Genomic DNA, 27,267 nt, shown 5'->3' on the forward strand with positions numbered 1-27,267 from the left:
GGCCTGGCGGAGCCAGCCGCGCTCCTCCAGCTCCACCACCTGGTGCTGGTTCCACGCCAAGTTCGGCCACGAAGCTCGGCGGTGTCATCCGCCGTGCTCCTTCAACGGGTCGGGAAACGCCCGGGCCGGCGCTCAATTGTGGCGATGAGCGCCGGCCGTTCGAGCAGCCTGCTGTTCATAACGGACACCTTCTCCGGGCGCCGTTACCTGTGCGACACGGGAGCACAGGTGAGTGTCATTCCCGCCGGCACGTCAGACAAGCACGCCGCGGGTGCGGGTGGGGGCCCCGCGCTGCTTGCCGCGAACGGGACGCCCATCCGTACGTACGGAAAACGCTGCCTCTCTCTGCGGTTTGGAGGGCAGGTTTTCCGATGGACGTTCGTCACCGCCGACGTGCCCATGGCACTGCTTGGCGCGGACTTCCTGTGCGCTAATGGGCTCCTGGTCGACGTCAAGCGCAGACGGCTTGTCCAGGCCGAGACGTTCAGCTCGCTCGCATGTGCGTTGCCCAGCTCAACGAGCGGCTTGCCAAGCGGCTTGCCGAACGATTCGGTTCCGGCCACGTTGGTCTGTACGCTTCCGGCAGCGGACGCATTCACCCGCCTCCTCGCCGGCTTCCCGGCCCTCACGCGGCCCACCTTCTCGGCGGGGGCCGTCAAGCACGGGGTGGCCCATCACATCCCCACCGTCGGGCCACCGGTCTACGCCCGGGCACGCCGCCTCGAGCCGACGAAGCTGGCGGTGGCAAAAGCGGAGTTCGCTACCCTGGAGCGACTCGGCATCGTTCGGCGCTCAGAGAGCGCTTGGGCGTCGCCGCTGCACATCGTGCCGAAGCCCGGCGGGGGATGGCGACCGTGCGGGGACTATCGCCGTCTCAATGACGCCACGACTCCCGACCGCTACCCCGTCCCCCACATTCAGGACTTTTCCGCCCGTTTGGCGGGCAGGTCCTTCTTCTCGAAGGTGGACCTCATACGCGGCTACCATCAGGTCCCCGTCAGGCCGGAGGACGTCCCGAAGACGGCGGTCATCACGCCATTCGGACTCTTCGAGTTCCTGCGCATGCCCTTCGGTCTGAAGAATGCGGCTCAGGCGTTCCAGCGACTGATGGACAGCGTCCTGCGCGACTTGGATTTTGTCTACGTCTACCTGGACGATATCGTCGTCGCCAGCGCGTCCCGCGAAGAGCACCTACGCCACCTCCGCACGCTCTTCGAACGCCTGGGCCAGCATGGCCTGATTGTGAACCCCGCAAAGTGCCGGTTCGGCGCCGCCACAATCGATTTTCTGGGGCACCGTGTCACCAGGCACGGAGCCGTCCCCCTGCCGGCCAAGGTGGAGGCGGTGAAGGGGTTTCCGCGCCCCCGCACGATCAGAGGGCTGCAGGAGTTCCTGGGCATGGTGAACTTTTACCATCGGTTCCTGCCCCGTATCGCCCAGCTCCTGCGCCCCCTGCACGAAGCTCTCCGAGGTAAGCCGGGCAAAGGCGACGTTACCTGGACCGAGCAGATGGACACGGCGTTCACGGGCGCGAAGCTCGCCTTGGCTAACGCCACCATGCTCGCGCACCCGGCGCCCGATGCACCGATCGCCCTCACCACCGATGCCTCGGACTACGCGGTGGGCGCGGTGCACGAGCAATGGGTGCGTGGAGCTTGGCAACCGCTGGCGTTCTTTAGCCGGCAGCTTCGCCCGCCCGAACGCCGTTACAGTACCTTCGACCGCGAGTTGCTCGGACTTCACTTGGCGGTCAGGCACTTCCGCCATCTGCTCGAGGGCCGGGCGTTCACTGCCTTCGTCGACCACAAGCCGCTGATCTTCGCGATGGGCAAGGTCACCGAGCCGTGGTCGGCCCGGCAGCAGCGTCACCTCTCGGCCGTGTCTGAGTACACGACGGACATCCAGCACGTCGCGGGGAAGGACAACCCGGTGGCGGATTGCCTTTCCCGGGCCGTCGCCCACGCAGTCCACCTCGGCATCGACTATGCCCGGATGGCAGCGGACCAGGCCGCTGACCCCGACGTCCAGGCCTTGCGGACCGCCGTCACGGGCCTCCGCGTCACCGAGGTGCCGTTCGACGGCGCGGGCGCGGCCCTCTTGTGCGACGTCTCCCTCGGGCATCCTCGCCCCATTGTGCCCGCGGGCTGGCAGCGCCAGGTGTTTGACGCCATCCACGGCCTGTCCCACCCGGGCACGAGGGCCTCCCAAAGGCTGATCGCCGACAAGTTCGTCTGGCATGGCCTCCGGAAGGCCGTCCGCGGCTGGGCCAGGACATGCCTCGCGTGCCAGCGCGCCAAGGTGCACCGGCACACCCAGGCCCCTTTGGCCCCGTTCACGGTGCCGGAACGCCGGTTTGACCACGTCCACGTGGACCTGGTGGGACCTCTGCCCCCCTCGCGGGGTTTCACCCACGTCCTCACCATGGTGGACCGCACCACCCGGTGGCCGGAGGCCGTGCCCTTGGCGTCGACAACGGCGGCCGATGTCGCGCAGGCTTTCATCGCCACCTGGGTCGCCCGGTTCGGCGCCCCCTCAGACATCTCATCCGACCGCGGCCCCCAGTTCACCTCGGAGCTCTGGGGGGCGGTTGCGCAGGGGCTCGGGGTCCGGCTGCACCGAACCACGGCCTACCACCCCCAGGCTAACGGCCTGTGTGAGCGATTTCACCGCTCATTGAAGGCCGTGCTCCGGGCCACCCTCCGCGACGGCGGCTGGGTCGACAGGCTCCCCTGGGTCCTGCTGGGCCTCCGGACGGCGCCCAAGGAGGACCTGCGCGCATCCGCGGCGGAGTTGGTCTTCGGGCAACCGCTGCGGGTGCCGGGCGAGTTCCTCCCCGACTCCACGGCACCATGGTCCGCGGCACAGCAGCGCTCCGCTCTGCAAGAGACCGCCCAGAGGTTCGCCCCGGTGCCAACGGCATGCCACGGGCACCCACCGACGCACGTCGCCCCGGAGCTTCGCACGGCGGAGTACGTCTTCGTCCGCCACGATGCCCATCGGACACCACTGCGGCCCCCGTACGACGGGCCTTTCCGCGTGCTGGAGACCGGGGCGAAGCACTTCACCCTGGACATCGGCGGTACTCCTGACCGCGTTTCGGTAGACCGCCTCAAGCCGGCCCACCTCGATGTGGACCATCCACCGCCAGTGGCCCGACCCCCACGTCGGGGCCGCCCTCCTGCGGGCGGACCCCCGGCACCGCCCAGCCCCGCCGCCACGGCGCCCCCCGGTCCTGCACCCATCCCAGGGGCAGCCAGGGGCATCCCACCTGGTATCCCTGCACCCCAGACGCCGCCGATCGCCAGGGGGCGCTTCGGCCGGGTCATTCGTCTGCCCCGCAAACTGGCCCTCCAGGTGCGCGGGAATTCTGGGGGGGCGCGTGTGGCGGACACAAAAGCCCACTGGCGTGGTGACATCATTCCACGCACCAAGTGGGCGGTGGCCACGCCCGAGGGGTAGGCGTGGCCTCAGGATATACACCGGGCGACCAGCCCGGAAGAGTTCAGTGTTACAGTGTAGTCTTACAATAAAGACGTTCATATGTTACCGCTTGTCCGCTTCCTCCTTGCTCACAAGCAGCGCGCGTAACGCCGCGCTTTAATATAATAATATATATGTGTATATAATATATATATAATAATATATATATATATAATATATATATAATTTTATATATATATATATATATATATATATATATATATATATATATGATCTTTGCCTTTATATAATGACCCTCATAATGAAATCCTTCAGTTCTCTTGGTTAGACATTCATTTACTGCTGTCTATAGTCACCGCTGTTCTGACAGGGAAAACAACAAGAAAATTCAGATGCCACGCCTGACATCTGAACAACGTTTAAGGGCAATTGGGATGCTTGAGGCTGGTGTAAGCCAACGAACAATTGCCCAACGTCTTGGTTTCTCCCAGCCTGCAATTTCCAACCTGGCCAGGCATTACGGTGAAACTGGAACTGTGAATGATGGTCCATGAAGAGGAAGACCACGGTAACCACCCCAAACCAAGACCGCTGGATTGTGCTGCAGCATCTTCATGATCGTTTCCGCCCTGTGACGCAAACAGCTGCAGTGACAAAAGGTCCCCACAACAACCGCATCATTGTCTCTACTGTGCGGAGGCGCTTGAGAAGTCGTGGCCTGGTGGCAAGACGTCCTTGCAGAGGTCCAGTGTTGAACGCAGTGCATCGGCCGAACAGACTAAGATGGTGTCTGCAGCATCACTGCTGGACACAGCAACAGTGGAGTGCAGTCCTGTTCAGCGATGAGTCCAGATTTTTCCTCCGTACTGTTGATGGGTGTCAACGGGTATGGTGCAGAGCTGGGGAAACGTATGCATCATGCTGTATTCACCAGATCAATCGTTGGGGGGGACCCAGTGTGATGGTATGGGCCAGCATTTCCACTCGTTTCAGGACACCTCTGGTCATCATTGAAGGCAATCTCACTAGTCAGCGTTATGTCAATGAAGTTTTGAGACCTCAACTGCTGCCATTTCTCCAGGCTCATCCTGACATCGCAGTTTTCCAGCAGGACAACGCTCGACCCCATGCTGCTCGCCTGACCACCAACTTCCTCCAGGTTGAAGTGATGCCTTGGATGCCTTATTCCCCTGATCTAAATCCCATTGAGCATTTATGGGATGAGCTTGGTTGACGTCTTGCATCGAGGCGATCAATGACTGTCATCGGCAAATGCTCATTCAAATGCTGAGACTTACCCAGGACCGCATCAGACGCCCGGGTACAGACCATGCGTCGGAGGTGTACAGCCTGCAACACAGCTCAGGGAGGACACATCACAGCTCAGGGATATTGAGGACTGCTGTCATTCTGTCTTTGACTGTTAGGAGTGTTGTGTCAATTCCTGTGTCATTTTGTTTTGACTGTATTCAGGTGCGTGCCTTTGTGTTGCAGTGCTGTGACTTTTGTTGCACCATCCCTTGTGATGTTTATGCTTTTTGCTTTTTTGTGATTGAGGCAAACTCTTGTTTATTGACATGTGTTTAGTAAAGATAGCTGAACTTTACCTCTGTGTTCAAATATTTTTCATTTTTGCGTGGAGGATTTCAATGAGTGTCCTTCTAAAGATTTGATAAGTTTATTTTGATGTTGAGTATATATATGTATATATATTATCCTGTCCATGCCAATAAATACCGATCTCAGATGACCAATTGGGCTTAACACTCCGAGGCGTTCAATCCAAATATGATGGAGTTAATACGTGCGGGGGAGGGGGGAGGGGGCAGCGAAGCTCTTGCCTTCATGGACCCCACTGGACGTCTTCGACCCTGCGATAGACAATCCAAACCGACACGGAATTAAAAATGCAAAAATACCGGCTTTATTGAAAGAAATGCTGAAAACAAAAGAATGCATGGTAAAACATAAAATCCTAAATGGAGCGCTCCCACACGGACCTGTATACACACAAGGGGAAAAATAAATGTGAAAACAAAGCGTGTTTGTTTCGCTCGACACTCACTCGGATGGCACCCCGATGGACAAGGGATGCCACACTCCACTAGACCCCCATGGGGCCTAGGCCGTACCACGACACCCATGGTGGAACCCCACGTCCAATCCTGCCAGCACAGCCCCCAGCTGGCTAGCATCACCCAATTTGGAAAGGGGCAATTTTTACCTGAGGCCGACTCCAATGACCTCTGCTGATCCGAATTCCGCAGCCCGGGGACCAATTCCCTCCAAGGCTGTTCCAAATCAAATTACCATTTAAATTTATTTTTCCTTTCAAAAATTTTGGCCGTGTGTGCCCACGACCCCTTGTTCGGGTTGCTCTGCCCCTTCCTGCAGCTGTTCCAAATTCTCTATGAGGACCAGCTTTTCCAAGGCTCTATCTCCTGCCTTTTCCATGTCCGAATCCAGATCGGAGCCAAAACACCCCCCTGCCCCCCCCCCTGCTGGGTATCTAGTTTCAGAACCTCTGGTGCCCACTTGTTGTTTGTGGTAAGGGTCCCCTCGGTCACTTTTATCTCATCCTGGGGATCTTCAACGGACCGACTCACCTCAACTCCCAGACTCCGTTGGACTCGAGCAACCGCTTCCTCGATGGTACTGTCTAAGGTCTCCAGCCGCTGTGTCAAATCATTCTCATCCCCATCAATCAATTGTGGCTCCAACAGGTCTTTATCTATCACCATCTGTCCGGTTTCATTACACAGACCTCCAATATTTTTACCCCCTGTTGCTCTGAACCACCATCCTGGTGATGCACAAATCCAAATTCCTCTCCCTGTTGGTGCATTCCGGCATCCACACAAGCCCGACAGCCTTCCAGGTCCTTTCCAGCCAAATATTCCCCACTTTCTTCCAAACATTCCCCATTTATATTTGAGTTTTCCCTCTTTACCTCTAAACATGCCATCTCCTGTGCCCAAAGTCTATCAGATTGGGATTCACCCGTTTCAATTTCCAATGTCTTCTCTTCCAATTTTGAATCACATTCTAATGCCCATTCCTTTTCCTGTGCCCAATGGTATCAATTTTGTTTTCCATTCCATTGTCTTGTCCCTTCAATTCATTCTTTATTTCTTCCTTCGTTTCACTCGTTTGCTCTTGCTGGGTACTCACTCCATCCATAATGGCTATCATTCGTTCCTCACGCTCCTTCTGAGCATTCATATCTCCCTTCAACCCATCAATTTTGTCACTCTGGGCATTCAAATCTCCCTTCAATTCCCTTTTCAATCCATCGATATTATTTTCCAATCGCTCATCATTGGCGTTCATTCCCCTCATGATTTGGTCATACATGGCCTGGAAATCCATCGGACCCGTTCCCATTGTCCCCGGCTCCCTCATAGGAGAGGAGGGTGGGCGAATGCTCGGGACGGGGGAGGTTCCACTCCTATCCTCAAACCCCTCTATCTCCGGCTCGCTTCCATATTCCTCGGGATCCTCCACCTGCTCGGCCATGTTGTTCACGTCCGCCATTACGTGCTGACCAAGCGGTTTGCCCGCAGGTGTATTTTACCACAGACAAAAAGAAAATTAATTTTAATTTAGCGTCGCGCTTCCTTGTGCTCTTCCCGACACCAATCGACTAAAAATTTTGACACCCCGGTACTACAATCGATCCTCCCTCAGAAATAGAGAGAGGCAATTAATAAATTTTGTATCCAAATGCTGAGCGCAATTTGCACCCAGCGGGTGTCGACCCGCAACCCTCGGACACCGAGTGTCCGTCGAGTCTGAATCCCACTATCCTGACACCAGTTGTCTTGGTGTCAGAAAGTTCGTATCCCACTCCTTGACACCAGTTGTCGCGTTCCCGGGGATTACAATCCTCAAAGGAAATGGATAGCCGAATGAGCTTAACACTCCAAGGCATTCAATCCAAATATGACAGAGTTGATACGCACGGAGGGAAGGCAGCGAAGCTCTTACCTTCACAGACCCCACTGGACGTCTCCGACCCTGCGATAATCAATCCAAACCGACAAGGAATTAAAAATGCAAAAATACAGGCTTTATTGAAAGAAATGCCAGTAACAAAAGAATGCATGGTAAAACATAAAATCCTAAATAGAGCGCTCCCCAACGGACCCATATACACACAAGGGGGAAAATAAATGTGAAAATAAAGCGTGTTTGTTTGGGTACTTAGCTCTGAGCGTCTCTTGAACCCCATCGGGAAGCGTCACAGGCCCCGCGTCCGTGCGCGGGAACAGCACACTGGTTGGCGCGAAGTCCGTGTGCGTGAACAGGCCCTAGCATGCCGTTTGGTCACTCCAGCCGCGCTAATCCTCATCTTTGCTCCACACAGCACCGCTGCCTCTCCAGCAGTCAGCCTTCCTCGGGTTGCTCTGCCCCTCCAGCAGTCAGTCACCGGCTCTCAGCCATCACAAAGCTACGGCCAAGCGCACCAGAGACCACGAGCCGCGACGACCCCTCCTCACGATCGTCGAAACCTCCAATGTCCCTGGTGCAAGAGCGCTATAAAATGTGACTGTTCGTGTAGACTGCCCCAATGCAAGAGAAAGTAAATATCGACCGTTCGCTATGGAGGCCAGCCCGGAGAGAGAGAGAGAGAGAGAAAATGTCAGGACGCGACTGTTCACCACCAAAGCCAGGACCCAAAAAGAAGAGAGAGGCAGAAAATGTCGGAGCATAGTCTTTTGTTTTCTAGGCTCTTACGTCACCCGATTCACACATGTATGTGTATTGTGTGTATATATATATATATTCTTCCATTTTCGGGGAGACGACCGTTCATTGTCAAAGCCAGGATTCGAGAGATTTAGGAGCAAGGACTTCAAGCTTTGTAAATATTTGAAATGTGAATTGTTGCTGAAGGGGTGTAGAACGGTAAGGAGAATAGGTAAGTAGCTACGGCTCGCTTCCTACAGCCCTCTTAATTTATTTCATAGGCTAATTAAGTGTGAGTCGGTAAGTGTTAAGGCTGGAACGGTAACGCCTGCAGTGGACCTTGCGGGGCGACGGTTCCAGGGGGGAGGCTGTGTTACGTTTGTGGGGGGTAGGCAATACTGTAGTCCAGGTCGAATTGCATAGGTGATGTGCTCCGACTGTCATGAAGAAGAAGAAACCCTCATGTATCATAAGTAGGGATCCGGTAGACCGTATGTCGTGGAAGAGCGTATCTTTGTTCCCCTCACGAGGGGTGGGGTTATGTTAATTATTTAGGGATTAATGGTAATCCCATGTACGTAATGGCCTCTGTTATTTTTCCTCTGTTCCTTATGAGACAAGCAGCAGACACACATTGCCAAGAAATCACGCATTTATGACACTCATTAAAAACCAACCAGAAGCAGGACATTGAGCACTGCCGCTGATAACACCGACCTGCTAAGCACACAGGCACAGGCAGGTCCATGAGGCCATGCCCCAAAGAGCAGTGATTGGTTCGGAATTTGGTTCAAGTAAGGACTGCTAAGATGGCACTCGCTGATAGGAGCGGACACGGAGACGTCATGAGATGACGTCAGAGCCTTGAGTATAAAGGAACGCTCTGCCCGACATTTTCTCTCGCTTGCTCTCTTCTTCTTCTCTCCAATCCTGGCTTTGACAATGAATGGTCGTCTCTCCGACATTTGTCTCTTGAGTCTGGACTTTGATAGAGAACGGTCGAGGCTCTGGACTTCCTCGCGTCTTCTGGCTTTAGTGTTGGTGAAAGAGATCGTGAGGCGTGGCTGGAGCGACCGAGCAGGCGCGGCCTGTTTGCTTCGAGCACGGAGCCAGGAGTGAGCGGACCACGCGGCGAGGCCTACTTCTCACCCACAGGCAGTGCAGCCTGCGGTTTCCCGTGCAAGGATGTAGAGGCCTGTGACAATCTTTGACGATTCCTGACGTGGTTCAAGAACAACTCTACCGCTGATTGAAATACCAACTTCCTTCCTGGAAGTCCTTTTTTTTTTTTGTATACATAATCGAGGCTCGTGAAAGAGCTAAAAGTCCTTGCAGTGTCCTTGTGTTTTATACTTTTCCCACCCCTTCCCCCCTTCCCACGCCTCCTCCCCCCAACCCCTCCCACAGATCTCCCGATGTCCCTGCTCTCAAATGTTCAGTTTGCGTGCTTCCCCTTCTCTCCCCATCTTGTCTACCGCTACCCTTATTATAAGTTTTGTGTGTCTGATTTTTTGTGTGATAAATGTTAGCTCTTACACGAGCCTCGATCCTGTATACAAAAAATAATAAAAATAAAACTCGGAGCTAAGTGCCCACAATAAATACCACACATTTATTTTTGTTCTTTTATATTTCCCTTTGTTTGTATTTGGGTCTGTATTGGGGCGCTCCAGTTAGGACTTTATTTTATCGTGCATCATTTGGTTACCGGCATTTTTTTAATAAAGCCGGTATTTTTGTGTAGTAAATCCTGTGTCGTTTGAGTTAATTTATCCAGGTGCGAAGACGTCGGGTGGAAGCTGCCCAGGTAAGTTCGTCATCCTCCTTTCCCTCGTGTGTAAAGAATACCGTCATTTTTGGATTGAACGCCTTGGAGTACAGCTCGTCTGGTCATCCGTGCCGCCCTGCGGTGTTCACTACAGGGTAGGCACATGGCAATGTGTATATATATATACATACACATTATATATATATATATATATTTCCCACACTGATGAAACTGTCTCCCCTCTGCATGTCTAATCCCCCGTTTTCAAGGTGACAACCACTGCTTTCTCCTGTTGATTTCCAACTTCACACTTGATCGTTTGTACGATTATATACAGTCGTGGCCAAAAATATTGGCACCCTTGCAATTTTTTCAAATAACTCACAATTTTCTCGAAAAATAAGTTGAAATTGACAAAAGTATTTGTTCTCCACAATTCTTTATTTCACTGTTAATATTACAGAACCTATGTTTTTGATTGAGAACTATATATAGTTTTAAATCAGAAAATAAAAAGAAATGGCATTGACAAAATTATTGACACCCGAGACCACAAGTGATTTCAATTCCAATGTGGAGGAGAAACCACCTGCTTGAAATCTAATTATTCTAACAACTTCTAAAAGGTGCCAATAATATTGTCCGGGCCATTTTAGGATTCCTGTGTGGAATAAGCTAATATTTTGTAATTTTTTCAGCTTTTTTGGTTTTGTTCCACTGCAAACCAAAGAAATACATTTATGGATACCAGAAGATTTTTTTATTTCAACAATTTTCTGGAAGAACTGGTGCATTATTTGAAAAAGGTGCAAGGGTGCCAATATTTTTGGCCACGACAGTACTAGCGCAATCTAATCATTCAGCTCTCTTCACTTGAAGACAGGACTATGCTTTTAAATAACATGCAACTGCAAAGGTGTCTTCTCGGCACAGTCTCGAGCAGATTCATTTTTCACCTCGTTGTATGTTTGTGACAACGGATCGTTTTTGCACAGGAAAACGAAGTAAATCAAGAAAAGTTCAGAGTGAAAACAGCAGAGCAAAGCCAGCCATGAAATCCCAGATCACCACTGCGGAGAAGAAACCGTCAGAGGCGGCGGATTTTAAGGGAAGATGGGTAAGTGTTGTCAGGACAGTGGAGAATAAGGTACGGTGGGTTTCATGCGATTCAACTGCAAAGCCGCTAACCTTTCAGTCGGAAAAAGACCGATGTCCCTGAGCAAGTGCAGGTTTCAGCCCTGCGAGGCGCACGTGGCCTGGAATTTCCTTGGAGGGCAATACTTTTGGTCTGACTATCGGTGAACATTATAATCTGGTGATAAAATGTATTTTTTCTTGTGGTTGCTACTTGCCTTTTATACAGCAGCTCAATATGTTCCTTCCAGTGTAACGACTGATCATATAAATTCATCATAACTGTAACTTTCCTTATTGAGAACACGGAAACTTGGAATCTGTTCCAGTGATTTCGGTCTTGTGGGTCATCACAGCTTCCCCAGAGGATTTTTTTCATCATCGCAGCACACGGACAGTTTTTTTCTAATCATTTAAAACTTTGCCGGAGGTCTTCCCCAGTCTCGTCTCTGCTTTTTGTCAGCCGATGGCGACGTGACAAGACCTTTTTATTGAAAGCGTTTGTATTGTGCAGATGATCGATCCAGCCACCATGAAACTTTACACACCCGATGGAAATATGGTTTATGACAAGTTTGGGAAGCAACTGAAGCTCTGTGTCAGCAATGATGGAAACACCGTTACAGGTGAAGAACCTTTTTGGGGAAGACGGTTCTCGCGCTGGTATAGTAACACCTATAATGAAATATAAACCCACATTCTTTGCCAAATCCAGGATTCTGCATGATGTTTCTTCTACAAGAGAGTCCCTTTAACTTTGGAAACTTGAGAATATATAGAGCATGCATCTGGTGAAGCGCAGATAGTCTGTTATAATGGATAAAATATGTCGATGTGTGCAGCCATCTCATGAGTATTCATCTGATTCCCGAAGTGGAAAAATGTCTTTTCTGCTTTTTCTTTCTCCAGACATCAAAGGAGAAGCCATCTTCGGGAGGAACGGCTCCTTGCCCGATGGCTTTGGGGAGAATGGCTGGTCGTTAGCTGGTTTAAAACGCAGTCGTGTCGGAAAACCACCCAGAGCGATGGATACGAGTAGCTCACCTTCATCCTCAACAACAGCAACAGTGGCCACCACTGCGATCACCAATGAGGCCTTCACGCCAAGGAGTTTAGTGTCCATGCCGAGCTCCTCTACCACTGCCGCAAGCTCATCGACATCGACCATTCCCTCAACAACTCCTCTCCCTACTTCCATTCCTTCTGCGACAGTCACCAAAACGTCGACATCGACCCCAACAACTACAACAACCACGCCATTTACTTATAAAGGTTATCCAAGTTTTAATACTAGCCACTCAACAATGGCAATCACAACCACAACCACAACCACTGTTCCTGCAACTACCGTTCCCTCACCCATTACCACGGCATCTTTTAAAATGACAACAGGCTCTCGTAAAACACTTATGTCTCCAGCGATTTCTAGAGTCACACCCACTACCTTTTTGCCTTCATTAACAACAAAACTTTCAACAACAAACGCTGCATCCTTCAAAAGCATTCAAAAAGGCACAACCACCATTCTCACAACCACAACCAAATCATCCCCAACAATGACAACTCCATCTACAACCATTCAATCTACCACAACTTACATATCTTCAACTATTTCCTCCTCCACAACAACTACTTTTTCAACAACTTCCATGACACCTACAACCATTGCTGTGGATTCCTTAAGCACACAAACACAAACAACCACCAACCCCACCAACCCCTCAGCCTCCACAATACCTGCAATTGCTACAACCAATGTGACCACCCACACTACCAGTACCCCCAACATCCACACCTCCACCACCACTATCCCAACCACCACTATCCCCACCATCATTAGCCCCACTAATGCTAGCCCTACCACCACTAGCTCCACCACCACTACCCCCACCATCATCACCAGCACCACTCCCATCATCCCCATCACCACCACCACCACCCCCATTCCAACCACCAGCCCCATTCCAACCACCACTCCCATTTCAACCACCACTCCCATTCCAACCACCACTCCCATTTCAACCACCAACCCCATTCCCTCCACTACCCACATCCCAAACACCACCCCCAATCCTACCACGACCCCCATTCCAACCACCACCTCCATTCCAACCACCACCTCCATTCCAACCACCACCTCCATTCCAACCACCACTTCCATTCCACCCACCACCCCCATTCCTACCACGACCCCCATTCCAACCACCACCTCCATTACAACCACCACCTCCATTCCAACCACCACCTCCATTCCAAGCACCACTTCCATTCCACCCACCACCCCCATTCCTACCACGACCCCCATTCCAACCACCACCTCCATTACAACCACCACCTCCATTCCAACCACAATCTCCATTCCAACCACCACCTCCATTCCAACCACCACCTCCATTCCAACCACCACCTCCATTCCAACCACCACCTCCATTCCAACCACCACCTCCATTCCAACCACCACCTCCATTCCAACCACAATCTCCATTCCAACCATCAGCTCCATTCCAACAACCACCCTGATCCCCACCACCACCACCATCCCCACTACCACCCCCATCCGCACCTCAATCTCCATTCCCGCCACTACACCTACCATTTCTTCCACCACCACCATCACCCCTATCACAACCTCATCCATAATCCCCACCACAATTTCAACCTCCATTGATACCACCACCATTTACACCACATTCTCTACCACAATGGCCCCCATTGCCACTGAGCTAACACAAGCTACGACAGTTCCCTTCATGCCAAGTCCCCATCCATGGACCACGAGGCGACCTACAGGCACCGTCAGAGTGAACAAGGCTTCTGCTCACCTTACGGCCAGCCACCACAACTCACCCATAAGCTTCACCTCTTCAGGTAGACTCACCCATAAACTTTACTTGCTTGGATGGATTTTCACATAAGCTTAACATTAACAGATGGGCTAACCCTCGAATCTCATCGTAGCAGTTCCATCCATAAAACTAACCATATTAGAAGCTAAATCATAATCCCATATCAAGCAAACTGCCAATCAGTTACTAACATGTGGCAGTTTGTTAACAGGTTTTCATTCAATCGAGATTTAAACCTGAAGAATAACTCAGTGTTACAAACTGAAGAGGATAACAGGAACATTCACCTTTTATCCTCTGCTCGTTTTATCTGCTTCTGCCAAGCAAAACTTGCCACGTCGGAGAGGAGTAGCTACATAAATCCATGCATCTGAACTAAGGTGTCATATTTTGGCTTCGAAACACAGGTGTTTGATCCAATGGTGTACCGCATTTGGTGGGTTTTCTGCAATATATAGACGAGGGTGGGGCAAGCTGGTCCCTCCCGCACCTTTCCGGTATGACGTCCTCGGTCCTGGGTGCCTGTGTTCAGGATCCTGAAAGTCCGCATCAGAGGGCTTTCTGCCTCAAAGTGGGAAGTCAAATGAAAAATGTCCAGTAGACCGAGGAAGATATGTATGCAGGTGGACTTCTTGCCCCACCTGCCTATACATACAAAGAGTGACTTCATAACTAATATTGAAGTAGATTCTGTAAGATTTCAGGAACAATCTCAAACTTGATGGAAACATCCGTAAGGTTCACCTCGTTGGAGACCCGGTAGCATCTCTTTCAGCGGCCTTCCTCAACGGTCGAAGCACTTGTGAGCGCAGAGGAGCTTCCTCATGGGAGTGCTGGTCATTTTGGATCTATCATCGCAAGGTCCTCCAGAACACGAGACCATGACTCCACAGAACTGTACAGACTCTATTGACACTTCTTGCACAAACAGCAGAAATTAAACAGGGATTAACAGCAGAAGCGAAAATATGGGATTCGGAAAAATAAGGAATACTAATGTTTTTGTTCACCGCTCCTTTCCTATTCATTTATTATCAATTAATTAATCACTTATTTATTTTATTTCTCATCTGCGCAATATCGCAGGCACCTTTTGAGCTAGGAAGCTGATATTTGGACATGACAATGACCAAGTGATTTGGCTGTAAATGGTATTTTTGATTTATTGATTAATCAATTAATTGATTAGTTATTTAATTATTAGCGATTAATTAATCATTTATTTATTTTCTTTCTCTTCTGGGCCTTATCTCAGGCACCTTTTGAGCGAGGAACTAATATTTGGACATGACATTGACCAAGTGATTTGGCTGTAAAGGGTATTTTTGATTTATTGATTAATTAATTAATTGATTAGTTATTTAATATTAGCGATTAATTAATCATTTATTTATTTTCTTTCTCTTCTGGGCCTTATCTCAGGCACCTTTTGAGCGAGGAACTAATATTTGGACATGACAATGACCAAGTGATTTGGCTGTAAAGGGTATTTTTGATTTATTGATTAATTAATTAATTGATTAGTTATTTAATTATTAGCGATTAATTAATCATTTATTTATTTTCTTTCTCATTTGCCCAATATCTCAGGCACCTTTTCAGCTCGGAAGCTGATATTTGGACATGACAATGACCAAGTGATTTGGCTGTAGAGGGTATTTTTGATTTATTGATTAATTAATTAATCAATAAATTATTTAATTTTTCTGCTTAATTAATTGTTTAATTCATTTTCAAAAACTTACAGCTCTGGATGAAACACTGGTGGTTGAGGTATGCTACTAGCCAATTGATTAAGAAATTATTTTATGATTATTATGTATTTATTTTAATTACAATTAATCAATCAATTATTGTACTCCTCTCCCCCCCAATTCCGTGTCTATGTGCCGCGCGCTGCAGGATATGTTATTAATTTATTTATTTGGCGGTGTATTTGAATGTATCTGTACTTGTTTATGTTATTTGTGAAATGTTATTTTGGAGATTAGTGATGACAACACAAGACCAAAAATGAAGAGACCGAGCATATGTCCAGGATAAACCTTATGAGCATCGACTTCTGGATAATTCCACTTCCACTTAAAAACAATTCCACTTAAAAACAATTCCACTTAAAAACAAGTCCACTTAAAAACAAGTCCACTTAAACTTCTGGCTAATTCCACTTCAAAACGATTCCACTTCCAAACCTTCAATAATGAGCTCGTTTTTATATTAAAAGTTAAAGGGAAATTAAATTGTGATGAGCTTTGATCTTTTATATGTGACAAATGGATGTTTACCAGGGACTTCGACACAGGCGGAGGTTATTATGCCGATGAAACCTGCACAATCATGCCAACGTTTTAGTACTTCCCCATTCCCACTACTTGAAGCTCCTCCAACTCAATTTTAAAATGATCCATTGACTCTACTGCTACTACCCTTGCAGGAGACCATTCCATGCATACATCACTCTCTGAGTGAGACACCCCTGCCTTGCTTCCTTCCTAACTCTTCTCTTCTCTACTCTTAAACTGCACCCTTTGCCATGTCAGCGTCCATTCTGCCAATCACTTACTTTGTCTATACCCTTCATCATCTTAAACATCTCTATCAGATCCCATCACAATCGTCTCCTTTCTAATGTAAAAAGTCCTGTCTTTTTAAACCACTCCTCATAGCTTCGTCAACTTTGGCTTGGGATCCATCTATTTGCTCTATGCTGTACCCGCAACTATGTCTTCCTCAGATGTGGTAACCAAGCTGCATACAATACTCCAGATGAGGCCTCGATAAATTCCTATACTGAGTTAACACGAACTCTTTTGACTTATAATTGATGCCCCTATGAATACAACCTAAAACCCTCTGTCCGCCCAGCACTGTGCTGTCTGCCTCTCCCCTCCCCAAATCCCCATATATATATATATATATATTACCACCCCAGGTGCTTCTCCTGAGTCGCACAATCCAAGACTGCCCCTTGCATTATGTAATCCCCATCTTTATGATTCTTATCCATTCCCAGCGCCTTACATTTCCTTATGTTAAACTGCATGTACCAATCATTTATCCAGTTTATGTTAAGGTATCCAGACCTTCCTAAATCTGATCACCCCCTCTCTACTGCATCTACCTTACTTCCAAGCGTCGTGTCACCTGCAAGTTTGTAAAGCCTACTCTCAACCCCACTGTCCAAATCATTGATGTAATTTATGAACAATAATGTACTAGAACTGATCCCAGGGGTATTGCACTGCAATCCCGTCATTGTTATGACTATTTCTGAGAGTTCATTCCGACAGTAATCCTCCATGCGAAATCACAATACGTCATTGACTTTCCTCGTTGTGTTTAACTTATTGGACATTTGGTTGATACTAATCAATAGTATTGATTCAACGCACAATTGAAGGCTTTCGAGAGCCCGTAATCCTTCTCGGAAGTGCCAAGGCCTGTTCAGTTGGGTTGGCATTTAACTTGTTTTTAGCAAAGTAGGATTCCAGGAAATGGCATTGCTGTCCCGTTAGGGCGTCTGCCAGCATATCTGTACCATCCAAACCCATCATATGGTCTTGTGTGGTTTGCCCTGCATCCGCAGATGTCTCTGCATTTCCTTTGGTGATGACAAGTCGATGCTATTCGAGTCGAGTATTTACACAACATGCAGTGTCCCCTACATGGCACAGGGCAGAATTTTAACATTTTTTTTCCAAACTATTGATTGGATCTGCCAATCCACCAACATCGTAAACAGGGAATCATATAACACGGCAGATATACCAACAAATAAGATGCACTGGATAAAGCAGATGTGGATGCTTTTGGAAGTGCCCACAACAAAGAATCAACCATGAATGAAGACTGCAGGGAAAACTGGTGCACACGGCCTAATACTTGGAGAAAAACGAGGACCCCTCTTGTGGGATTGGCGCATCAAGGTTGCTTTTAAAGCAACTCTTGAAAGCGGAGGAGAAGCGAAGTTAAGGACAGGCTGACAACAACAAATAGGAGCAGCATGGTGTGTGGCTGTTTGCTATTTCCCCCAACAACTTTGAGAGTTTTTGTCCAAATCTCGACTCAAAAAGCATAAACCCGCCGTCACCAGAGGACATGGAGCGTGCTTGAAAACACAAGACCATAACCCGCCGTCACCAGAGGTCATAGAGCGTGCTCGCCAACACAAGACCATAACCCACCGTCACCATCGGACAATAGGACATAGAGCGTGCTTGAAAACACAAGACCATAACCCGCCGTCACCAGAGGACATAGAGCGTGCTTGAAAACACAAGACCATAACCCACCATCACCATAGGACAATAGGACATAGAGCGTGCTTGAAAACACAAGACCATAACCCGCCGTCACCAGAGGACAAAGAGCGTGCTTGGAAACACAAGACCATAACCCGCCGTCACTGGAGGACATAGAGCGTGCTGGAAAACACAAGACCATAACCCGCCGTCACCAGAGGACATAGAGCGTGCTTGAAAACACAAGACCATAACCCGCCGTCACCAGAGGACATAGAGCGTGCTTGAAAACACAAGACCATAACCCGCCGTCACCAGAGGACATAGAGCGTGCTTGAAAACACAAGACCATAACCCGCCGTCACCAGAGGTCATAGAGCGTGCTTGGAAACACAAGCCAAAACCCGCCGTCACCATAGGTTATAGAACGTGCTCGCCAACACAAGACCATAACCCACCGTCACCATCGGACAATAGGACATAGAGCGTGCTTGAAAACACAAGACCATAACCCGCCGTCACCAGAGGACATAGAGCGTGCTTGAAAACACAAGACCATAACCCGCCGTCACCAGAGGACATAGAGCGTGCTTGAAAACACAAGACCATAACCCGCCGTCACCAGAGGACATAGAGCGTGCTTGAAAACACAAGACCATAACCCGCCGTCACCAGAGGACATAGAGCGTGCTTGAAAACACAAGACCATAACCCACCGTCACCATAGGACAATAGGACAAAGAGCGTGCTTGGAAACACAAGACCGTAACCCGCCGTCACCAGAGGACATAGAGCGTGCTTGGAAACACAAGACCATAACCCGCAGTCACTGGAGGACATAGAGCGTGCTGGAAAACACAAGACCATAACCCGCCGTCACCAGAGGACATAGAGTGTGCTTGAAAACAAAAGACCATAACCAGCCATCACCAGAGGTCATAGAGCATGCTCGCCAACACAAGACCATAACCCGCCGTCACCAGAGGACATAGAGCGTGCTTGGAAACACAAGACCATAACCTGCCATCACCAGAGGTCATAGAGCGTGCTCGCCAACACAAGACCATAACCCGCCGTCACTAGAGGACATAGAGCGTGCTGGAAAACACAAGACCATAACCCGCCGTCACCAGAGGACATAGAGCGTGCTTGGAAACACAAGACCATAACCTGCCATCACCAGAGGTCATAGAGCGTGCTCGCCAACACAAGACCATAACCCGCCGTCACCAGAGGACATAGAGCGTGCTGGAAAACACAAGACCATTACCCGCCGTCACCAGAGGCCATAGAGCGTGCTTGAAAACACAAGACCATAACCCGCCGTCACTAGAGGACATAGAGCGTGCTTGGAAACACAAGACCATAACCCGCCGTCACCAGAGGCCATAGAGCGTGCTTGAAAACACAAGACCATAACCCGCCGTCACCAGAGGACAAAGAGCGTGCTTGAAAACACAAGACCATAACCCGCCGTCACTAGAGGACAAAGAGCGTGCTCGCCAACACAAGACCATAACCCGCCGTCACCAGAGGACAAAGAGCGTGCTTGAAAACACAAGACCATAACCCGCCGTCACCAGAGGACATAGAGCGTGCTTGCCAACACAAGACCATAACCCGCCGTCACTAGAGGACAAAGAGCGTGCTTGAAAACACAAGACCATAACCCGCCGTCACCAGAGGACAAAGAGCGTGCTTGAAAACACAAGACCATAACCCGCCGTCACCAGAGGACATAGAGCGTGCTTGCCAACACAAGACCATAACCCGCCGTCACCAGAGGACAAAGAGCGTGCTTGAAAACACAAGACCATAACCCGCCGTCACCAGAGGACATAGAGCGTGCTTGAAAACACAAGACCATAACCCGCCGTTACCAGAGGACAAAGAGCGTGCTTGCCAACACAAGACCATAACCCGCCGTCACCAGAGGACAAAGAGCGTGCTTGAAAACACAAGACCATAACCCGCCGTCACTGGAGGACATAGAGCGTGCTCGCCAACACAAGACCATATGATGCATTCTTGATGGTACAGATATCCTTGCAGACAGCACAACAGGCTAACAATGTGTCATGTATGCAGTGCAAATATTCACCGTTGTATCCCTACACCGGGACCGGGTTGGATCCCTACGCCAGAGCTCGGACGGCGCTGCTGTGAATCGGGCCTTGAAAGGCAGAGTGAATAAACGCGTACGACAATTGATCGTAGTTTGTCGAGATACTTTACATGGCGACGAGGATAAACATCTAGACCATGACAACTTTAGGCCATATCGATGAATTCGACCCTCATGAGGGGGATTTTGACACGTATTCTGAGCGGTTGTCTTTCTACTTCGAGGCGAACGGCATCGCGACCGAAGGCCGGATGAAGGCCGTCTTCCTGTCCGTTTGCGGAGGTGAGACGTTCACACTCGTTAAAAACCTGATTCGGCCTCGGACAATCCAGGAGCTCACGTATGCAGAGCTCAAGGCCGCTTTGAAGGAACATTGCAACCCATCTCCTTCAGTCATCCTGTGTCGGTTTAATTTTTACATGTGCAGACAGCAGCAAGGTCAGTCGATCGCAGACTTCATTGCACACCTCAAAAAACTGTCACATCTGTGTGAGTTTGTGGACACGATCGATGACATGCTTCGTGATTTGCTGGTGGTTGGCATGTCCGATGACCGCACTCGTAGACGCCTGCTTGCTGAGAGAAGACTGACGTTCCAAAATGCCAGAGACACCGCCATTTCCATGGAAAGTGCTGAACGCCACGCTACAAGCATCGGTGCCACTCGCTCGTCTGGTACCAGCCCTGCTGTGAATTGGTTGGATCATGTTCAGCCAAAACGTTGGAACAAGGCTCCTCTTCAAAAGCCAGTGCAGTCTCAAACCCACAACAACTGTTTTCGGTGCAACGGAAAGCACCCTCCGGAGACGTGTCGGTTCAAAGATGCCACCTGCCATTTCTGTTCGAAAACTGGCCATATTGCTCCAGTTTGCATCACTCGCAAATCGGGAAAAGGAAAAGCTGCTGACAAGATTCATCAGTTTATCGGTTCGGAGGAACCCGAGCTTGACCAGGTGAGCTCTGTTTCCGACAACTCAGAATCGTATGACCTGCTTCATATTGATTCTCACCATAGGCGGGACCCTCTTCTTGCCAATGTTGTCGTCAACAATCGACCATTGCAAATGGAGGTCGACACTGGTGCGGCCGTCTCGCTCATCAGCCATGCTGTTTTCACAAACCTGTGGAGTGATGCTGACCGACCCCATCTGAAACCTACTACCTATGGACTCTCCACATATACAGGTGAGAAGATTGTTCCCTGCGGTACATGTGACGTCACGGTGGGCTACGATAACCGTGAGTTTCACCTACCCCTGATCGTCATTCCTGGAAAGGGCCGGGCCTTCCTTACTCGGCAGGAACTGGTTGAGCATAATTCGACTGAAGTGGGAAAGCATTCATCAACTCCGGGCAGCCAACGTTTCTCCTACCGCAGCATACACACTCAAAAATGTGCTGGATCCGTACCCGGATGTCTTCAAGGATGAGCTTGGAACCTTGAAAGGACATACGGCTAAACTCAGGGTTGACCGGGATGCCAATCCTATATTTTGCAGGGCTCGCCCAGTCCCTTTCGCCCTGCGTGAGCGGATTGACAAGGAACTGGATCATCTTGAAAATCTGGGGATCATCGAGCAAATCCAGTATGCCGAATGGGCGGCGCCCATCGTTCCGGTCATAAAATCGGACCAGTCCATCCGCATATGTGGAGATTATAAAATGACCGTGAACAGGTGTTCTTCATTGGATAAATATCCAATCCCGAGGATCGAAGACCTCTATGCTCGTCTCACGGGAGGCAAGACTTTTACGAAACTCGATCTCAAATCCGCCTATCTACAGCTCTGCTTGGACGAGAATTCGAAACAGTATCTTACCATCAACACGCATCGTGGGTTGTACAGGTACCACCGACTTAGTTTTGGAGTGAAATCTGCACCTGGAATTTATCAGCGTGTCATGGACAGTTTGTTTGCCGCCGAACGCAACGTCGTTTGTTACCAGGATGATATTCTGGTTACTGGTCGTACAGACGCGGAACATCTACAGAACCTGGAGAGAGTTCTGAAGAAGATTTCGGACTCCGGCCTACGTTTGCGTCGAGACAAGTGCAAGTTTATGGTGCCATCAGTCACGTACCTGGGTCATACGATTGATGCCGAGGGTCTACACCCGACAGATGAGAAAGTCCGAGCTATCAAGGATGTTCCTGCTCCACGAGATGTGACCGAATTGAAGTCATACCTCGGTTTGCTTCAGTTCTATGGTCGTTACATCCCGAATGTGACCGACGTTTTGGGCCCCCTTTATCGGCTTTTGAGGAAAGGAGTCTCCTGGAGCTGGGGGTCTACTGAACAATCAGCATTCCAGACCTCTAAGGATCTGCTCAAATCGTCCAATGTTCTCGTTCATTTTGATCCAGAGAAGGATCTTGTGCTGACATGCGATGCCTGTCGGTATGGAGTGGGGAGTGTATTATCACACGTGATGCCTGATGGTATGGAAAGACCGGTTGCATTTGCATCCAGAATGTTGTCCCCGGCAGAGAAAAACTATTCCCAACTTGACAAGGAAGGATTGGGAATCGTTTTCGGCGTCGGCAAATTTCGCCAGTACCTTCTTGGACATCATTTCACGATTCGCACTGACCACAAGCCGCTGATCAGTCTGTTTGGTCCAACTAAGGCGACATCTGACACACTACCGCCCAGGATCATCCGCTGGTCCCTGTTTCTCGCTGCTTATGACTACACCATATGTTATAAGCCCGGTTCGTCTATCACAAATGCAGATGCCATGAGTCGGTTACCCCTTCCAGAATCCGTTGATGATTCGCCTACACCAGGATCCATTATCGCACTGATGGATCATCTGGAAGATTGTGCTGTCGATTCCGGCCAGATCCGCACTCATACTCGACGAGACCCTGTTCTGTCCAGAACTGTCCAGGCTATACACCTTGGATGGCATTTGCTACCTGAGGGTGACCCAGATTTTGCGGCTTTTAAAGCACGTAAAAACGAACTCAGCGTGGAAAATGGTTGCCTACTCTGGGGATGTCGTGTCGTGATCTCGAAAAATCTGCGTTCCAGGGTCATGGATGAAATCCATGACTGTCACCCCGGGATTGTGAAGATGAAGTCACTCGCCAGAAACTATGTGTGGTGGCCGAATCTTGATGCTGATATCGAACATCATGTTCGACATTGTTACCCCTGCCAGAGCACCTGGAATACACCTGCGAAAGCGCCACTGCATCCCTGGGAATGGCCCAGCGAACCGTGGCATCGCCTACATCTCGATTATGCCGGGCCTATTAATGGCAGCATGATTCTAATAATTACGGACACGCACACAAAATGGATTGATGCCTATGTGACGCGTGGTACTACGTCAGCCATTGTCATCGAAAGACTCAGACGCTGTTTCGCCACTCATGGTCTGCCCAGGATGATCGTGAGTGATAATGGTTCGTGTTTTTCCAGTACCGAGTTTGCCAAGTTCACACGTCGGAACGGCATCAAACATAAGTTTGTCAGCGCACATCACCAGGCTTCAAATGGCTTGGCCGAACGATCCGTGGGAATCATCAAATCCGGATTGCAGAAACTTCAGGAGGGAACCCTGGAAACAAAGCTGTCTCGTCTCCTGTTCAAATACCGCATCACGCCACAATCAACAACCGGTGCAGCTCCGTCTGAGTTATTGATGAAACGACACTTGAGATCGACACTTGACAATCTCAAACCAGACATATCATCAAATGTTTATCAGAGCCAGCTTAATCAAAAGTTGGTGCACGATAAGACGTCCAACAGTCGATGTATCAACATTGGAGATCCAGTGTTTGCCTGAAATTTTGGTGCAGGTGCGACGTGGCTACCGGGCGACATCATCGAGAAGCCAGGTCCACTGTCCAGTGTGATTCGCCTGCAGGACGGCCGCGAAATTCGTCGACATCAGGACCACATAACCTACCGTCACTGTGAGTCGATGGAGCCTGTAGCATCGTCACAGTCAGGACAACAGTTCGACCCGCCACTGCCGGAGATCGTCGTGGCCGCTCCAGCCGGCTCGGATGCCCCGAAAACCTCTGCAAACGCTACACCCTTCGTGGAGACCAAAGGAATCACCTCGGACTCTGTATCCACTGGTACACCGCGACGCTCAATGCGTGAGAGAAAAGCACCCGACCGGTTGAATCTTTGAAGATGTTTTTTTTTTCACGTTGACACATGTTCTATTTTCACGTATTTTCATTATTCTCATAACCGTTTGCACACATATTTTCACATGTTTTGGAAATGTTGCTTTTGAAATGTCAATTCTGGAAATCTAGCACGTATTGCTCGTGGTAATTTTGGACTTAAAGGGGAGGATGTCATGTATGCAGTGCAAATGTTCACCGTTGTATCCCTACAACGGACCGGGTTGGATCCCTACGCCAGAGCTCGGATGGCGCTGCTGTGAATCGGGCCTTGATCGGCAGAGTGAATAAACGCGTACGACAATTGATCGCAGTTTGTCGAGATACTTTTTGTCGAGATACTTTACAGCCGTCACCAGAGGACATAGAGCGTGCTCGCCAACACAAGACCATATGATGCATTCTTGATGGTACAGATATCCTTGCAGACAGCCCAACAGGCTAACAGTGCCACTTCCTGGAGTCCTTGATTTTTGCGGAAGTAAAACAAACAAACATTGAAAAGCCAACCCAACTAAAGAGGAAGGTCGACAATCTCTCTAATAGGCTTTGGATGAACTGTCGATTTAAATCATTCATCAGTACCATCGGACTGTCCCACTGGTTAAAGACAATGAGGAAAGTCAATGACGTCACCGTATTGTCACTGAGAAGATTACTCCCAGAATGCACTCCCAAAGAGGGTCCTACCAATGATGGAATTAAGCATCCATTTATCCATATTACAAGACAGCTGTTTGTCTGTCACCATTTTTTTATCAGACGGCTGAACGGATCTTCGTCAAACTTTCAGAGGTTCATCAGTGAGTGCTTGGGAGTGTTTTGGGCAAATAAAATCGAAATTCTAGAAGAAAAAAAAACAGTAGGATTTTAAAAATCGCTCTATATATGGGCCTAATCTTTTGTAGCTTTGTGAAAGGTAATATTAAATGATCCCACACCCAATTCCTTAGTGGGTGAAGGGAAGTGTTTTAGCACCCACAGAAATATATATATATATATACTAGCTTGGCTCGTCGTTACTGAGGAACGGGCTTATTTTAGCTGAGGAAAATGACTACCTGAGTTGCTGTGTTGTCATGATTTACAGTAATCATAATACAAACAATTACTTTGCACAAATTTATTTGTTGTGTTTGTGATATTACATTTTTATAGGTAATTTAGGTTGAAGATTTAGGTTGAATGTTTTTTTTTCAAGAAAGAACCCCTCAGCACATACATAGGGGAGGGGAAGGTGCAGACTGGAAGTTTTGGGACGATTACACCTCACCACCACGTAATTCAAAACACCTCACCACCACGTAATTCAAAACACCTCACCACCACGTAATTCAAAACACCTCACCACCACGTAATTCAAAACACCTCACCACCACGTAATTCAAAACACCTCACCACCAAGTAATTCAAAACACCTCACCACCACGTAATTCAAAACACCTCACCACCAAGTAATTCAAAACACCTCACCACCACGTAATTCAAAACACCTCACCACCACGTAATTCAAAACACCTCACCACCAAGTAATTCAAAACACCTCACCACCACGTAATTCAAAACACCTCACCACCACGTAATTCAAAACACCTCACCACCACGTAATTCAAAACACCTCACCACCACGTAATTCAAAACACCTCACTACCACGTAATTCAAAACACCTCACCACCACATAATTCAAAACACCTCACCACCAAGTAATTCAAAACACCTCACCACCACGTAATTCAAAACACCTCACCACCACGTAATTCAAAACACCTCACCACCACGTAATTCAAAACACCTCACCACCAAGTAATTCAAAACACCTCACCACCACGTAATTCAAAACACCTCACCACCACGTAATTCAAAACACCTCACCACCAAGTAATTCAAAACACCTCACCACCACGTAATTCAAAACACCTCACCACCAAGTAATTCAAAACACCTCACCACCACGTAATTCAAAACACCTCACCACCACGTAATTCAAAACACCTCACCACCAAGTAATTCAAAACACCTCACCACCACGTAATTCAAAACACCTCACCACCACGTAATTCAAAACACCTCACCACCTCGTAATTCAAAACACCTCACCACCACGTAATTCAAAACACCTCACCACCACGTAATTCAAAACACCTCACCACCAAGTAATTCAAAACACCTCACCACCACGTAATTCAAAACACCTCACCACCACGTAATTCAAAACACCTCACCACCACGTAATTCAAAACACCTCACCACCACGTAATTCAAAACACCTCACCACCACGTAATTCAAAACACCTCACCACCAAGTAATTCAAAACACCTCACCACCACGTAATTCAAAACACCTCACCACCACGTAATTCAAAACACCTCACCACCACGTAATTCAAAACACCTCACCACCAAGTAATTTAAAACACCTCACCACCACGTAATTCAAAACACCTCACCACCATGTAATTCAAAACACCTCACCACCAAATAATTCAAAACACCTCACCACCACGTAATTCAAAACACCTCACCACCAAGTAATTCAAAACACCTCACCACCATGTAATTCAAAACACCTCACCACCACGTAATTCAAAACACCTCACCAACAAGTAATTCAAAACACCTCACCACCAAGTAATTCAAAACACCTCACCACCAAGTAATTCAAAACACCTCACCACCAAGTAATTCAAAACACCTCACCACCAAGTAATTCAAAACACCTCACCACCAAGTAATTCAAAACACCTCACCACCAAGTAATTTAAAACACCTCACCACCAAGTAATTCAAAACACCTCACCACCAAGTAATTAAAAACACCTCACCACCATGTAATTAAAAACACCTCACCACCAAGTAATTCAAAACACCTCAC

The 27,267-nt window shown here is 48.9% G+C and overlaps 1 protein-coding gene across 2 annotated transcripts in view; it reads left to right on the forward strand.

Moving 5' to 3' along the window:
- The window catches only part of LOC137439960 (uncharacterized), a 128,878-nt gene that overhangs the window by 33,034 nt on the left and 68,577 nt on the right, over positions 1-27,267 (forward strand). The window contains exons 7-9 of one of the 2 annotated variants that reach the window (XM_068136258.2): positions 10,894-11,015; positions 11,547-11,658; positions 11,942-13,900. In XM_068136258.2, the coding sequence (XP_067992359.2) occupies positions 10,894-11,015; positions 11,547-11,658; positions 11,942-13,900 (2,193 nt within the window). The remainder of the gene's footprint in view (positions 1-10,893; positions 11,016-11,546; positions 11,659-11,941; positions 13,901-27,267) is intronic. The other variant, XM_068136259.2, reaches the window with a different exon arrangement.

The sequence above is a fragment of the Myxine glutinosa genome, chromosome 14 (genome assembly GCF_964187855.1).
Source record: "Myxine glutinosa chromosome 14, kmMyxGlut1.1, whole genome shotgun sequence".
Taxonomy (NCBI): domain Eukaryota; kingdom Metazoa; phylum Chordata; class Myxini; order Myxiniformes; family Myxinidae; genus Myxine; species Myxine glutinosa.